A 16,868-nucleotide genomic window follows, 5' to 3' on the forward strand; every position below is an offset into this window, starting at 1 on the left:
TACTGGTTGACTATTTTCATCCTCTCTCTCGGTTTGCTCTGGTTCAAACTGGAAAGGTCGAACAGAAGCCATTTCCAGTGCGCTGCTAACTGTGAAGTCGTTGCGATGCAACCGTATGACGTCACTACCCAGAGTGCGTTCAAAAGTAAATAACAATGGCGGCCTACTGGTAAATCGGTTTTATATAAAATGTGCTTAAAAGGAAAACATTTGGCGTATTTTAATACCACATATATATTGTTGAAAGCGCATTACATATTTTAGCTAAAACTTGTCTTAATAGCCGGAGTTCCTTTCAAAGAAAGGGCAAGTTAGTCAGATCAGCGGTGGAAGAACATGAAAGACAACAATATTCCACATGTGTCCAGTGAACTCAATCCTATAGATGATTTGTAATGATTTAGAGTGGAGACTGAGACTAATAATGGGATTTCACTCAAGTTCATAGGCATGCGAAGCAGACGAGTGTATACTTTTGGCAACATAGTGTTTTTGTCTTTCCCTGATGAGCCTCAGTAATAGTTTCAAAGACAAAGCTTTATTATTTGATTCAGTTTTTCTGCTGGCAAAACATTTTAATGTTCTATGATCCTAAACCAAGCACTTTATATATGTTCCACATTTTTTCATGTCAGAATCACATAAGCAGCAAAAGAGAACAGGACTGTAGATAGTATTAAATGGAACACATAAGGCAACATATTAAGAGGTTAACCCACAGGCTAATGCCATCATCTCATGTTTTTATTTCACCTTTCAACTGTGATTAGTCAGATTTTTTTCTAGAGGAAACATTTAATCACACATTGTTTAAAGTTGAAGTCACATCTACAGAAAGTAGCACGCCATTGTTTTTGAAAGTTTTAGATGGATAAAAGGATGTTTTCTTGTAATACTGAAGATGCTATAGTGGCACATACTGGCACATGTGTGGAGTAAACTTTTTGGTAACCCAGAAACACCTTCAGTTAGAGGCACTTGAGGCTGGTTTTTGCCTTCAGAGCATAGCAAAAACCTTCCACAGGAAGTGAAATTAAGTGGGCAGTAAGGAAGAGTAAGTGTACAGCAATTGGTAACTATAGGATAGTAGTTTGATTGGCAACATTATTATATTACAAAATTCACCAACAGTAAACATTTCCTGTTAGTGTAAATGTGAAAACAAATAAACCCAGCTCAAATGTAGCCATCCTTCACAAAGTGCTGCAGTTTTTTTTTACAGCAACTTGCTATAAACATTGTGTGAAGGTACATATTATATTCATAATTCTATTATATAAAAAAAATTAAAATGTCCTTAAGTCCCTGCAAAAATTTGAATCATCTTCATCTGATATCTCCAAAGTATGATAAGGACACACATGCAGAACTTGCAGTAAGTTGCAGTAACAGTGGAGGGAGATATTTTATTTCAAGCCTACATGAAAATAATCACAGGAAAGTGTTTAAACAGACATTATGAACCTATTTACATATATAAATATATATTATTATCTGCCCTGCTTAATCATTTCTGGTGATTAAGGACATTGGAATGTACATCATATGTTTTTTGTTCACTACTGACTTGGTGGCTTTAATATATTATCTACCCCTGCTGGTGATGCAACTTCTGCGTGCCTGTCCGTTTCACTTTTTGGAGAAGCAAAGTGTGAAATGGATGCAGTGGACCGGTGTGTCTTGTCCCGATTCGTGATTGAGGTGTGAGACAAACGACTGCTGGTCCAAGTGCGTCAAAACAATGATTTTATTAAACACTTGTGAGAAGGAAATACACCATCACAATCCTCAGCATAAATCCCCCAAAACAGCATACTTAAAATGTTTTTATATGTCAGGGTATAACGCCCCTTCATGCGCCAAAGCAGATACATAACATGCATAAGTTACAGTAACCACAGCTCTTCTGCTGACAACCTTTGACACACACTCAAAAAGACATTTTCTCCGTCTCCACGCCAGGTGCTTCCTATTGATCTTCTTATTCTCGCTTATCTCTGGAACATCAGAAACACATTCTACAAAAACTGTTGCTTATGCAGGCACAAAATGCAGTTACAAGCAAAATATATCTTAACTCGAACCTAGAAATGAATCTATATACTGTCTGTGTATGCAGGCGAACTGTCTCGACCTCACTGCACTCTGTCTCACCTCTCATCTCACCAGATAAAGCTTGTAACCTCATCCCAGACAGAAGGCCAACTCTTTCATAAGCACATTCTTACAATATATGTAATAACATGCTTGAAACTATATGTGTAATATATATTGAATAAATGTTTTAATCAAATGCCACTACTCAAAGCTTAATAAAAAGGATATAAGAGAATAAACACGATATAAAATGATATAATCCCCACAGTCTGTTATATGTTTTCCTATGAGACTGGGTTGTATGGATACAGTAGCTCTAAATGAAGCATTATAAGATGTTAAATATCACAATTATTCCTTTAGCTTGACCACTTACATTATTGTGAAAAAGTATTCGCCCCCTTCCTGATATCTTACTTCTTAACATATGTGTCATACTTTAATGTTTCAAATCAAAAACGTTTTAATTCTACACAAAGATAACCAGAGAAAATACAAAATACACTGTTTAATTGATGATTTCATTCATCAAGGGAAAAACGTTAACCAAACCTACCTGATACTACGTGAAAAATACTGGCAGCTGCCAGTGCTAACCCTCAGTTTCCTAGTAGATGCACGGTGTGGTGTCAGGCCGAGCTTATTTTGCTTGTGTAGTGGCATAATACAAGGTTACCACTCTTGTGTCCTGGGTTCATTTCCTGGTGGTGCAGGTGTTTATATAATGTCCTCAGGGGTTTAATGAAGAATTGCAATTTTTAAGATATTACAGTGCCTTGTTCTTGAGTTATTACATTCACAAACTTGGGTGTCCACACCACCCGACCACATGCCTGGCCAGTGGGGTGACAACGATACCCCATCAGCCTTCTACGCTTAAGGGGTAAAAAGCAGTTGCCGCTAAACCTAAACTTAATAAGAGCTTATGCGACCCTTGGCAGCAAAAACTGCAGTCAGACATTTGTGATAACTGGCCATGACTCTTTCATATAGCTGTAGAGGAATAATAGCCAGCTCTTATTTGTAGGATTGTTTAAATTCAGCCACACTCAAGAGTTTTTGAGCATGAACGGCAAAAATCGCAATCTTATATAAGTCCAAACTTTTCTTAGGTCACTTTAAAACCTTCACTTTTTGTTCTTTATCTATTTTTTATTTTTTTTATTTATTTTTTTTTTTTTACCATTCAGAGGTAGACTCTGAACATTTCAGACATTGTCCTGCTGCATAAGCCAAGTGTGCTTGAGCTTCACAACCCAAAGTGATGGCTGCACATTCTGCTTCTGAATTTTATGTGTGTATTTGTGAGTCTACAGGATGACGCAGCAGCAGGTCTCTGGGTAGTTGTCAGCACTGACTTTGCGCTCGTTGCCGTACACGTAGTAGACGTAGCTCTTGTCTTTCCACTTGTAGTTCACCTGAGTGATGGGGATCAGCTCGACCGTCTGCCTCTGAAAGAGAGAGAGATGGAGGGATTCATATTAAAGGAAAACTTTCAACAATATCAGAGCGCGTCAGCTTGACTCAGAATACTTTAGCTTAGCTTAGCATTGACTGAAAGCAGGAGTAAAGGCAATGAGCACTTTTCTTAGCCACGTTTCAGATTTGTGTTAATCTTCAATCGACCAGCTTCAAACCTTTATGTCCTTTTCTTTAACAAAAATTCCAACAATTAATTCCCCTTTTTTGAGTGTTTATATAACAGCTAACTCTTCAACCACCATCAAATCATTCAAGATGGCTTTAGTTATCTTCATAGGTCACCTTATCTCTTGAGCTTCTGTAGCAGTCAATTACTTGAGTAATTGAACAGTCTATTGATTTTTCTATTGACTAACTGAGGAATCAGTTAAGTTAAATATTTTGCAGAGCAAAGCAATAAATTGCAGAGTAACACAGGCACACCGACACAGGCTGGCCACTGGGGGTGACTACACTATAGCCTATAGACTCAAAACAGAAGTCTAAAGTAAACTTTGCACATTTTCCTTGCTGCTTCAACTACAAATAATGGAATTTCAGCTCGAATCAATTATATTTCAACTAGAATTAACTGCTGATGGAACAAGGATAGCTGTTTTCTTTCCCTCCACTACTGGAGAAGATGGTTCCTAATTTTTCTCTTGAGCTGTGTGTCGGCCTACCTGCTGCAGAATCCTGGAGGTTTGGCCATACTTAGTTTGATGTTCTTTGATCAGACGCTCAGAGGCCTGAGAGACTGCTGGATTTGGAAAGCCAAGCAGTGGGTAGACCTGAGAGAAGAAAGAGTTTAATTCACAATATTCACACAGCTAACCCCAGCAATGTGTTTTCCTTCTCCCCAACCTTTCCTTTACATTTATCTCAACTACACCTGTCTGAGGTGAGTTCCTGCAGTGGCTTTATGTTTAATTTATGGAGATTATTTCAACATTTCAAACGACTGTATGAAACTACTGAGATGTAGTTTTTTGTATGAAATTTTGGTATTAAAAAAAAAAAAAAAATCTTATTAGGATTCAAAGTGAAGCTACAGTGTGTGTGTGTGTGTGTGTGTGTGTGTGTGTGTTTACCAGGTTCTGGCTGCTCTTGAACAGCTCCTTCCCTTTTACTGAGCGCAGGTTATCACTCTTCAGACCACAGCTCTGCTCCACCAGATGATCTTCCACGTGGTTTTTCCTAAACACAAACACACAGATATGAACTATATTCATGCTGTATCCATCAAATATAAACTATAATACTGATGTAACACACACTCTACATCCTGATGAATACAATACTACATGAATCAATCATTTCAAGTTTTAACCAATCAAGTTTCTATTGTTTTCAGTTTAAACTCGCAGCATGTAATTTTCATCTTTATTGACTAGAGGGCACCAAAGCATCACTCAAAAAAACGCTTATCCTCAGCAGGGTTGCATGAGTGCAAGGGGAAGAGGTGGGGTACACCTTGGACAGGCGGCTAGTCTGTTGCAGTTCTAACACAGAGAGACAGACAACCGTTCACACCTAAGGGCAATTTAGAATCACCACCAGTAACTGCATGTCTTTGGACTGTGAAAGGAGGCCTGAGTACCCACAGAGAGCACTCCACTCCACACAGAAAGGCCCTGACCAGATTATGGAGTTGAACTCATGATCTTCCTGCTGTGACGCAGTGCAAGCCACCACACCACCCAAACATAGTTTGGGGCAGGGATAGCTCAGTAGGTAGAGTGGACGCCCCATGATTGGAAGGTCGGGGGTCGAATCTGCTGAACGGCTACCCTGAGGTATCCCTGAGCAAGGTACCGTCCCTACACACTGCTCCCTGGGCGCCTGCTTAGTGGCTGCCCACTGCTTCACTGAGTGAATGGGTCAAATGCAGAGAAAAACAAGTAATTTCCCCACAGGGATCAATAAAGTATACATTATTATTATTATTATTATTAGTGACTGAAAATAATGGATTTAGTAAAATGAAACAATGACCATGTGTAATTTCTTCTCTTGTTTCCTTATTTGATTTTTAAAATTTGTTTACACTGTATGTCAGATATCTGCAGAAATATATGGGCCTCTTAAGCCTTTAAGCAACTCTGTCACTGAAAGATAAAATCTTTGTTTTCATAAACTGGTTATTCTTCAAGTACAACTAAAACCGTGGGCAGGGCTCGTGTATTATCCTTAAGGACTGGACCTCATCAGTAGTCTGTGGAAGATATTTAATGTTTTCTAAAATTTCAGTGGAACTACCTCAAAAAATATTTAAGGTGGAAAAAAAAGAACCAACTAATTTGCATTGACTTTTCAAAGCCTTTTAAAACATCTCCATGTACCATTTTCTTCTACATAATTCATGAATATCTGTCAAAACAATCAGACCTCAAACAGAACCTTAAGTATCCTTAATTAACTCTGCAAGTATCCAGGACATGTAGCATAAAATTGGCTTCAAGGGCTTTAGAAACAAATTTAAACCATTTAAAGGAGTTAAATTGAGTGTCTTTATATACTTCTGCAACCTCCTCCAGGACCATTTGAATTTTCCAAATGACACCTAAAACACACTTGAAGAACCCAATCTTCATACAGGAATCATAGGAAATATAGGAACACTGAAACTGTTGTTGTACTTGTACTCACCATTCCACTTTTAGCTCAATGTAGGTCAGCAGTTGACGTTTTCCTTTACAGGTTTCACATTGCTTTTTCCCACTACCATTACACTTTGTACACCTAAACACACACAGACACATGACTCATTATTTTTGGTTACTTATAGATATACAATTTTTTCCCCCAATTTTTTCTTTGTTACTAAAGTCCACATTGAAGTGAATAAAATCATTTAAATATGTTTGACTCAGTCTTGACCATTGTCGATTCTCTAGATTTTGTTTTAACTTTAAAAAAATCTGATATTTGTTTATTTTGTCAATATTGCTGCCCATCTTCAACCAGGATACACTCATAAAAGACTTTAATTATCAAATGTATTTTTAAAAGTTTGTTAAATAAATAAAAGTAACTTATGATTTCACATCCTGCTGAACATTCTTTGACTGATTTCTTCCTTTGCTCATATTTATTGGGCCAGATGATCATTTCTTTACAAAAAGTTATCCCAGTTATTGTGGGATAACTAGATGGCAGATGGGAGCAGACAGATGATCAGTTGAGTCTGTAGCGTCAGATAGAAGACTGTCCCTGAAGCAACAAATAGCAACAACAGCATTTTATTTCACTCCTTAAATTGTTAAACCCTTTATTTTATAAAACATTCATCTATAAAACAATTGTTTAATGAGGCTTTTCTTGCTTTTGTAACACTTCTACTTTTGCTTTTAATTTGAGTAAAATAAAGCATCATTGAGGACATGAGCAGAGATTTAAGCAGAAAATGAATGGACATGCGTCACATCACATGCAAAAGTGATTTATTCGGTGGACTCTTGAAAAGAAAGAGAAAAACTGCTAAGGAAAAAAAATAGGCTAAAGGTTATGACTTTGGTATGTTCTGAGGAAATGACAGACATACAAGTAGACCAGGAAAAACATGCTGCACGGCATTGCAAGCCTCCCAGAGGCTTGCAATGCCTCCCAGAGCTGTCACCTCCCAGAGGTGTCTCAAACCAGCTGAAACAAACTGACACTGTCCCATGACAGTACTGATGACATGACTCTGTGTGTGCGTGTGTGTCTGAGAAGGGGGTTGTCTGATTCCATTCCAATTTTCATTAAGCCATTCAGCACCACAGCTTCAGAATAAAAACTAAAGTTACTAAATAAATAGCTTTGTGATTGATCAACAGAGAGGGCCAGATGAATGCCTGAATGAAAAGCTTAGCCGTTAACTGACTGTAATTCAATTCATTATTCATGTTAGAACTTGCAGTCCATAATGCTGACAAACACGTTATGAAGCCATTTTTTCACAAGTTTATAAACCCTCAAACTCTGAAAGTCTCACGCTCTGCTCAGTACATGTAAAAGAGTCACCTCATTCCCTGTATAGAGAAAAAGTCCATCATCATCCCAGCTGGCTGTTTTCTGAGTCTGATAAGTAGATATCTACTTCACACAGCTCACCAAATAGTCTTCTAAGACGGAAGTGGGGTTTAAACTGTGTATTGTTGCGTTTGATTGGATCACCTGTATCGGAAGGGGAAAACATGAGGTAGAGGCTCCATAGTATAGTACAGTTTTATTAATAGAAATTCACCTAGGGGCCAACAATCCCTACTGACATTATTTTCTACACGCTCATAACCCCAACATTTTCATGCAAATATGATCTAATCAAAATGCAATATATTAAGCTGTGTTTTTGACTTTAAAATGTTAATAGTGAATAAATTATTTGAAAACACAAATTCAGAACAATCAGAATCTAAAATCTATGAATTTCAGGAAACAATTTTTGTACTTGCTTGCCAACATTAAAAAAAGAATAGGAGGTCTGATCCCAATTTATTAACACTGAATCATTTCAATTGTAATTGTTTAATTTGGCGTATCATTATTAGTTTGCATGTTTAAAAAGAAAAAGGTAGATGAAGATAATACAAAATGTAAGCTTTGAAACTGGTGTTTTTTCTGTTTTATTTTCAGTTTGTGTGACCATTCAGTACCTGTCTTTGCCTGTGCCATTACAGCGAGTGCAGGCTGGATCGGACTTTGCTCCACCATTACACATCAGGCAAGCTTTCTACAACGACACAAATAAGCAAATGTTTTAATTATACCTTGATTAGACTTTTCATGTCTTATTATTTACTATTGAGAGTTTCCTTACTTTTCCACTTCCACTGCACTCCTTGCATTGCTCAGTACCTGCTGCATTGCACGTGTGGCATTGCTAAACACACACACACACAAAAAAGATAAAAATGAGTAAAAGGTAAAAACTTTTCAGAATCACACTGATGGGGAGTTCTCCTTAGATTCCTCACACACAGTTTGTGTTCATGGTTTAACTTCTAATTAGAGCTCCAGCTAAAGTGAAAACTACATGTGACTATAGCACTGACACCTCGTGCTATGTTAGCAACCAGCTCATTCAGGAACTCAAATCTTCACAGATTTCAAGTATCCCATTCTTTAAGTATATATATCTTCAAGCTTAAAGCTCAGAACTAAACTGCAGGTAACCCAGCACTTTGACAGATAGGTTTTGTTATTCAGCCACCTTGACGGAGGACGTGTAGGGCACCCGGATCTTCTCTGTGTGGTCACTGAAAAGTTTGGGGGGTGTGGCCTGGACCTCCCATGGTCGTGGAGCGGGCTGGGTGTAAAAGTCAGCAGTCTCACCTTTTAAATACACGAGATCACAGAAAATGACAGTCAACAAACTACTGGTATAGTAAGTTACTGCATTGTCAGTAGGTTTACGCAATGATTAATAAAAAAAAAGGCATTTCATTATTATGAAAACCAAAGCAAATTTCCAGGTTTAACTCTTTCAGGTAAAACACTATTTATTAATCAGTTGTTCTGGAGTTTGATTCATAATAGGCTCTGAGTATCACACTATTGTTTTTAATGCCTCACAAGGCCACAAACTTTGAGTGTGGTCAAGAACAAAGTGAAAAATGTGGTTTGGTAACAGGAAACAACAAAACTCTACCATCAGATTAAAAAGCATCCAGCCTTGCTCTATAATAACAGAACATGGTGGCTCAATGAAACAAATGAAAATGAACATTTTAATGGCTCCACATCAGGTTTTGATTTAACAAAATGAAAATGTGCGTTTACCTTCATGTGGTTTGTGGGCCCAGTCAGTTGACCTGGACTCAGTGAATGTCTCCAGACGGTACTAAGGAACAAAAAAACAGACTTTACTGAGAGAAACTGGATTTGCTGATAACATTACTGTGCTAATTTCTCTATATTTCACATCAGAGTGAAAGCGAAACATACGTTTCTATGCATCATGTGCAAAAAGCTGGACATGTTAAAATAAAAGCATATTTGTTGTGTCAGATACACGTTACAGGCGTTATGATTTTATTCACAATTGAATGTCACTTTAAAGTTTTTCAGGTCACATGTCAGCCATGTGCAAGTTAAGGTTTGTTTTAAACTGATGTGAAACAGTTTTTTGAACTGAGACTGTCCTCTTTGACAACACATCTTTGCCTTTATTTTGTCTCTGCATGCTCAAGATGTCATCACTTAGAAGGACTTTGTAATAACACTGCTCATGCAGCTATTGCCTGTCAGCCTGGTACTGTATGAGCCTTCAGTCTGTTTCTGGATCAGGAAGGAGTTGTATTAATGCACATGTAGAATGAGAAAAAACATCTTATTGTCAAAATAAGTATAAGATGGAGACAAATGGGGGTGGAAATATTGAATAACAAGAACTATTTTCACTCTCACTGTTAAAAGTGTAGAACCTGAGATAGTTGTGATATTAAATCCACAATTTGTTTAAACTTGTAACATACAACGTATTTCCAATTTGGTTTCATATAACTGGGCATCATATTACTGCATAACAAATTTTGTGGTAAAACTGGTATTTGGAACCGGTATTCCATATTCTTTGAGCTACTTGCAAGAGTCTTGAGGGTATGATGAAAAGTCCTGGCAAACTACTACTTCAGCAGGTCTGGACACTTACTAAAACCCCTCAGGTTTTTGAGCAAAAAGAATCATTACATAGGTTTATTCTTAACAGTTCATTATCATTCAATTATGTCCTTTGGTCAAATGTTTAGAAAACTATGAGTACAAACAGTTCAAACCACTCTGTTGCAGAGATAGTAAAAGCAGATATGGAGGTAACTCAGTCCTCAGCATCACTGATGCTAACAGCATTATAAAAAGGGAACATTTAATCACCCTAAATGTGTTGAATGGCTCCATGGAGGTGATGACTCCCTGAGTGACTGGTGCGTCACCGTAGCAGCAATGAGACGACACAAATTCCTTTAAAGCCTCACGAGCTGCATCCTCAGACAGAGAGGGGATGCTACAAAACACATAAACTCTGTGTTAAACCAGAATATTCTACTGGTTGTTGAGCAGCTGAAAGACACAGATAATATGTCGTACCTCCATTCAGGATTTTCAGGGGCGGGTTGGGGTGGGGCTACTGGCTCCATGGGCATGGGAGGAGGCAGGAAACCTCCTGCATCAATGACAAATTTTCAAGTACCAGCAACAGCATTAATGTGAGGAATTATGTGAACCGGGCTTTTCTTACCTCCTCCTGGCACAGTGCCTTCATAGCCTGGGACATTGCCAAACATGTTGGCTTGGGGTGCCATGACCGGTGGGTACATAGCTGGAACAAACAAGAAGAAACAAACCATTGAAACCAATATTTTGGATGAACTTAAAAATTTTCATTCACACTAAAGTTCTAACCGAACAGCTTAGGAGGTTTGGGCCCTATACCACGAACCTCGTTCAGCAAACATGCAGAACTAAAAGTCGAAAACAGAAAAGCCAGCTTTAATTAAGCTTGGCCTAAAACAAGCAAAATGTCCTTTGTAAAAAAAAAAAAAGAAAAAAAAAGGTGACATTTGATAACTGTGTAACACAATTTCACGCATCAGTGAATGCAGGCAAAACAGAAGCTACCTTGACATTATAAGTTCAGTGTTGACTTTGGCCACATCTTAATGTTTTTGCCATCTTCACACAGATTTTTCCCTTTCTATTTATTTTTATTTGGAATTATTAATTTTAGAAAAATGATTATATCCATCTATGGGAATATCAGTTCCTACTGACATGCCAGCAGAATAATGGCTCAGAAAACTAGAATTAAGATTACATTTACCTGACACTTTCCCCTTCTAAAAGACTCAAAACTTGCCAATGTTCCTAAAATTGAGTTCCAATGCTTTTGAGTAATTTTGAGTAAGCTAGCATAATTTTAACCTCAAAGGGGATTTTTTTTCCTTCATGTTTGTATACAAGAGAAACTGCTTAATAAACAAAATCTATATGTGTTTTTTGAAAGCTTTTTACAACTTACAGACTTTGTTCAAATGCTTTTGCATATTCGTAGTGTTTCCTCCCTTAAATGAAATATCTACTTTGCAAGTATTGCAAGTTGCCCTGTTGTCTTCCGTTCACGTAAAGTATAATCAAACTTTTTAGTGTTTGAGCCGCTTAGGCACCGTGTTTTCTGCCAGGTAAATGACACTCCGCAATGTGGTGACGTCATTCGGGGCGACTGGAATCGATAAGGAAATCGTTTGCAAAAATGGCAAACAATTTCAAGGAATTGAAACAGTGGGAACAAGAACCGGTTTTCGATACCCATCCCTAGTCAAGACTTCACTTGTAAATGACACATTTTGGTTACATGAATTCAAGGGCGTAGATTTGGCATTTGGCATTGCGGGAACGAATGATTCAACCACCGAACCCTGCCCTGTTTCTTTTTTTTCCTTTTAGTCTTTGCTTCTTGATAAAAAAAAGGAGAAATATACTTGCCTACATATGCTATTCTACATGCTTTTAAACCATTTAAAATTACAATTCATAGTTTTATATGTGAATTATATAATGTTAAGTTACTATTAAACAAATGACTGACTAAGTATTTTATACTTTAGTTTACTTCAACCATATTCCATATAAATCAGGTACCATACAAAAATAAAAATAGCTTAAAATACAGTCATGACAATAAAAGAATTTGACTTTAATGAATTAACAACATTACTTCAGTTATAGTACACCAACATCTGTTATATTTTGGCACTAAGGGAACACTGAATGACCTGGTGGTTTTTGTCCATAAAACTACTCATCTAAGATTACCACAAAGTAACAGATCTCTTAGCAAAATTATGCAACATTTTAGGCACTATTGCCCCGATCAAGTCAGTGAGCTGGGATGTTTTACTCTAAACACGAACTACTGTTACAGCAACAGACATGGACTACTGGTGTCCCACACAACAACTCAATGTCCACTATGTGAAGGAGCCAAACACATGCCATCTCCTCTCATTAATTGAGATAAACTGCTGGCATATTAGTGTCCTGCAGGTTTTAGATCTCACCCTGGGTCAACACACCTGAAACAAATGATTAGTTCATTACCAGTCCTCTGGAGAACTTCAAGACATGTTGAGGAGGTATATATATATCTATATATATCATAATAATCTGACAATACTATAATATTGGCCATATTATATTTACATTACCACAGTGAGATGACTTTAGTCTCATGAACAACAAGAGCTTAAGCGTAATTGTTATTTACTAACTACTCTTGTAATGACTGTTCAGTACAGAAATGAAGCCCAACAATCATGTTTTACAGTCCTGTGGTCTCAGCCTCAGATACTCAACTAATCAAAGTGATGTCCTGACAAAAATGAATGACCAACAAAACATTTTTTTTCTCCTTCATTTATGTCACACAATCTCACGTTTCTCGCGGTTAGTATCATGGTTGCTAGGCAACCTGAACAGCGCGACGAAGGCTAGACCGTCCCATTTCACAAGCCTCTCACTTCCCACTTCTCGTACTTATAGTAGTGCGTGTACTTCAAGCGTGCAGACCCTGAATTGGGACACAGCCCTGAATTGGGACACAGCCTGAATTGGGACACAACGTGTGCAGCTGAACAAGCCTGTTCCTGCACAGAGGAATTTGTGGTGCGAATGAAAGAGGGTTCTGCCCACGCTAGCGTTAGCTATTCCAGTAAGATTAAAACAAGCATGTTAACCTCACACCCAAAAATGGTGACAGAATATTGTAATGCATCTCATTTTACTTTTGATATTAAAATTTGACCCCCTCTTTTTTTGTTGTTGTATTAACTGTCATGTTTAAGTCAAATAAATGTAATAAATAAATAAGTCACCATGAAATCACAATTAAGGCAAAAATACAGTTAATAAATTTACATATCAGAACAGAACTGTAACATGTTCTCCACTGCAACCCCTCAGGTTTATTTCTGATTCTGTCATAAGTCAGCTGTGTGCAGGCAGGAAAGGACCCAAACGCACACTCACGTCTCAAGTAAACTCAAAAAGTGTAGGTGACACAAAGAAAATAACCTAAACTGGAATACTGGAACCTAATCATACAAAGAGACACACAGGGAAATACACAGCCATGGATGAGGGAGATTGCAACGCTGGACAGAAGAAAACAAAGGGCTTAAATTAACAGGTAATGACGAGAGAACAGGAAATGCACACACACACAGTTGGGGCTAATTACACACAACGAGACAGAGGATACAAAGCTAAACATAAAACATGAGATAAGGTACCTTCAGAGTAAGAGAAGTAAAACAAAACATGGCACACACAGACAAGAGAAAGTAAAACCGGAAGTAATGGGAACATTCACAGAGATGCAGACAGACACAGAAACATGACTGAATGGGGAAACATGGCAGCCAGGGGAAAACAGAATAAAACACGAGGAGGAAATAAGACACAAGAACTCACACAACCTATATAAACACAGACACACGAAGAGAGACAGAGGCCACAAGGGGAAAATACTAAATAATAAAGGAACTAAACAGGATATATAAGAAACTCAAAACAGGACAACTAGGCACTGAAGAATAATAATAAGACTAACAAAGTGGACTTCTACATAAATCATCATACAAAATGACAAAAACACAACCGTCATCCAGCAATGATAAAGATCTTCAAGTTATAAAACAAGCTATAAAAAAAGCAGGTTAGGTTAATGCAACAACATTAATGTGAGGAATTGGGCTTTTCTTACCTCCTGCCGACACATTGCCTTCATAGAATGGGGCATTGCTGAAAGTGTTGGCTGAGGTGGGCATCAGAGGGGTATATGCAGCTGGAATAAAAAGAAATAAGAAACAAACCATTCAAACTAACACAGAGAGAACTCAAATTCATCTAAGTTTTTTTTAAATGCATTAATTAATTATCCTTTTTTTTTGGTGGGGCGGGGGGATGTTTTTGCTTAGGGTAAGGTGAACACTCAGAGGATGACATCAACATTGAAGTTTATTATGGATAATAAGTATTGTGTAAGCTGGGCCTCAGCAGTTGTGGGAAGGGAAATGTATGCTCATGTTCCCAGGGCTGGTCTCTGTGCACTCTGTTTAAGAGAGATCTCCCCTTCCAGAGGGAATTATTCCTTTTCCCCTTATCTTCAAGAATCTGTCTTAACTTATCCATCCTTTCATGCATCTATTTTCTGCCGTTTTGGGGGGGTTTGGTCACTGAAGCAGCAGCCTGAGCAGAGAAACCCAGGCTTCCCTCAAACCAGCTCATCCAGGAGGACACAGAGACACTCACAAGTTAGGCAAGAGATATCATTTCTCTAGCAAGTCCTGGGTCTGCCCTGGGGGCTCCTCACGGTGGGACATTCCTGGAGTCCCAAGTCCTACTCTGAGCTTCACTTTCCTCCACCGTGTCCCTTGTCAGCAATCAGTCTAACTTTCCTTCTACAGTTCTTAGTATTCTTTATGACTTATTCTTCTGAGTCATTCTGGTTTGTTTGTTTGTCTAAAAGTCTTTCAGCCTAATTTCAATAGAGTTGAATACAACTGAAAGGGCTCCTATTTCCCCTTCTACATGTTGTAACAAGAACACTTCAGAGCCCTATGGTCATGGATTGCTTTTATCTACAATGGACAGTAGGTGGAGTCGCTTAGTCCTTGCTCAGGTGCTTGAATGCAGATATGTATGCGGGCAAAATAGAAGCTACTTTAGCATTATAACTTTGATGTTGATTTTGGCAGAGATTTGTAGATGTTTGTTTCTTTTTCTCTCCCATCTTCATACAGCTTTCTCACAGTCTCTCACATTCTTTCAATCTTTGTGCCGCCATCCAAAAGATAAATGTTACAGTGTGAGAGAATTACAACCCAATAAAATGCATAAACTAATCCATATCAATTTTCCATCCATATCAATAGCTATATTAAAATTGAATGAGGTGGTAATGCTGACAATTAACATAAGAAGAAAAATCCTTTTGGCTTTCTTTTACCAGCACCCTTTTAAAAATTAAAAAAAAGAAGAAGTTTATTTTAGAAAAAACAGGTATATCCATCTATGAAAAACAGAGTCATCATTTCTTTCAGGACTTAGGTCAAAGAAAAATCCTAAAACTAAAAAAAATTCACATTGGAATTGTTTCCTCAACAAAATACAACAACCTCTGTTTATAAGTAAAGCTGTTCAAGCACAAATAAATCCCAGAGAGAAAATAAAAACCAAATGATGCAATTAACAGGTTAACTGATATCAGGTCGCCATTTAACAGAAGTTTAGGCAGCAGGTTATTTAATTAATTTTCAAATTTAATTTAATCAGTGAATATTTAATTTTGTGTATTTATCTAGTCTCAGAATTTAAAAAAAAAAAAACTTCAAAGAAACCTTAAAAATGCACCTTGCATTAATATGTATATATTTGCTGGAACATATTTGCTGCTGGTAGTCGCGCCGACTACCAGAAGCTCATCCCTGCATCCTTCGTGTATCCTGCATGGACTCGGGGTCTGTGCAGGGTCACTGCTGTCCTGCTATTTCACTTCTTACCTGCGCTGTTCATTCTGCTGCAGATCAACCACTCAGTAGACCAGCTCGGTTTTATGGTAACCACACAGGATCCGTTGATTTAACTCCGCCGCGCAACCTTCGAAATACATGTAATTAGGACCTCTTTGTATCAGCCCCTACGTCAAATATCAATATCAATAAACTAATGTTTAAAGGACTGTTTTCGTTTCTATTCCCTCACCAGCAGATTGGTGGTGGGTAAAGGTCTGAGGGTAAAGAATAAATATAAAGACAGAATTAAAACTATTCTTAGTCTACCTGAAAATTTGATATTTGGTCAGAGAGAACAATAGCGGCTCTGTTTTCTTCTGTGTCTCCTCTGTGACAGAAAGGAAATGAAGCCCTGCCTCTATCGGGTTGCAAACATACCAACAAGTAACGTGTCAGAAGCTGTTTTTTCTTCTCCATACGTGTTTGCACAGCTTTTCTATTCAAGTAAAATTGTTCTCAGGTTAGTAGGAGGCGCCGACATTCCTGAAAAGTCATTTCTCATAATCCGCCCTCGTAGCCTCTCTCCCCCCTCCCCCCCTCGATCCATGTTGGACTTTTCTACATGTTTAAGAAACTTTCACACATAAAATCTGTGCGAATATTTCATGTGTATTTTATATTTCGCACGAAATATATATTTCGTAATATTTGTAAGTATTTTTCGGACTCATCTATTCTTCATGCAGCTGTTCACACCGACCAAGCTCGATTTTCCCGATGTTTCGAAACAGATCTAACCAATCAGAACACTGCATTTCG

At 37.8% G+C, this 16,868-nt stretch overlaps 1 protein-coding gene across 2 annotated transcripts; it reads right to left on the reverse strand.

The window, feature by feature from the left end:
- Positions 1 to 1,733: 1,733 nt before the first annotated feature.
- On the reverse strand, positions 1,734 to 16,557 carry LOC102790515 (protein SSUH2 homolog). 2 transcript variants are annotated; one of them, XM_087840902.1, is made up of 14 exons: positions 16,377 to 16,557; positions 16,098 to 16,194; positions 14,300 to 14,380; positions 10,778 to 10,858; positions 10,627 to 10,702; positions 10,414 to 10,543; positions 9,322 to 9,382; positions 8,753 to 8,874; positions 8,360 to 8,422; positions 8,196 to 8,272; positions 6,208 to 6,300; positions 4,650 to 4,755; positions 4,242 to 4,349; positions 1,734 to 3,548 (listed from the first exon to the last, which is right to left on the reverse strand). In XM_087840902.1, the coding sequence occupies exons 2-14, from the start codon at positions 16,108 to 16,110 to the stop codon at positions 3,408 to 3,410; spliced, it is 1,152 nt and encodes a 383-aa protein (XP_087697028.1). In that variant the 5' UTR covers positions 16,111 to 16,194; positions 16,377 to 16,557; the 3' UTR covers positions 1,734 to 3,407. The 2 variants fall into 2 exon arrangements, with proteins under 2 accessions (XP_087697028.1, XP_087697027.1); XM_087840901.1 differs by lacking the exons at positions 16,098 to 16,194; positions 16,377 to 16,557 and having other exon boundaries at positions 14,300 to 14,411.
- Positions 16,558 to 16,868: the final 311 nt, after the last annotated feature.

The sequence above is a fragment of the Neolamprologus brichardi genome, chromosome 5 (assembly GCF_056152115.1).
Source record: "Neolamprologus brichardi isolate AB-2024 chromosome 5, ASM5615211v1, whole genome shotgun sequence".
Lineage (NCBI taxonomy): Eukaryota > Metazoa > Chordata > Actinopteri > Cichliformes > Cichlidae > Neolamprologus > Neolamprologus brichardi.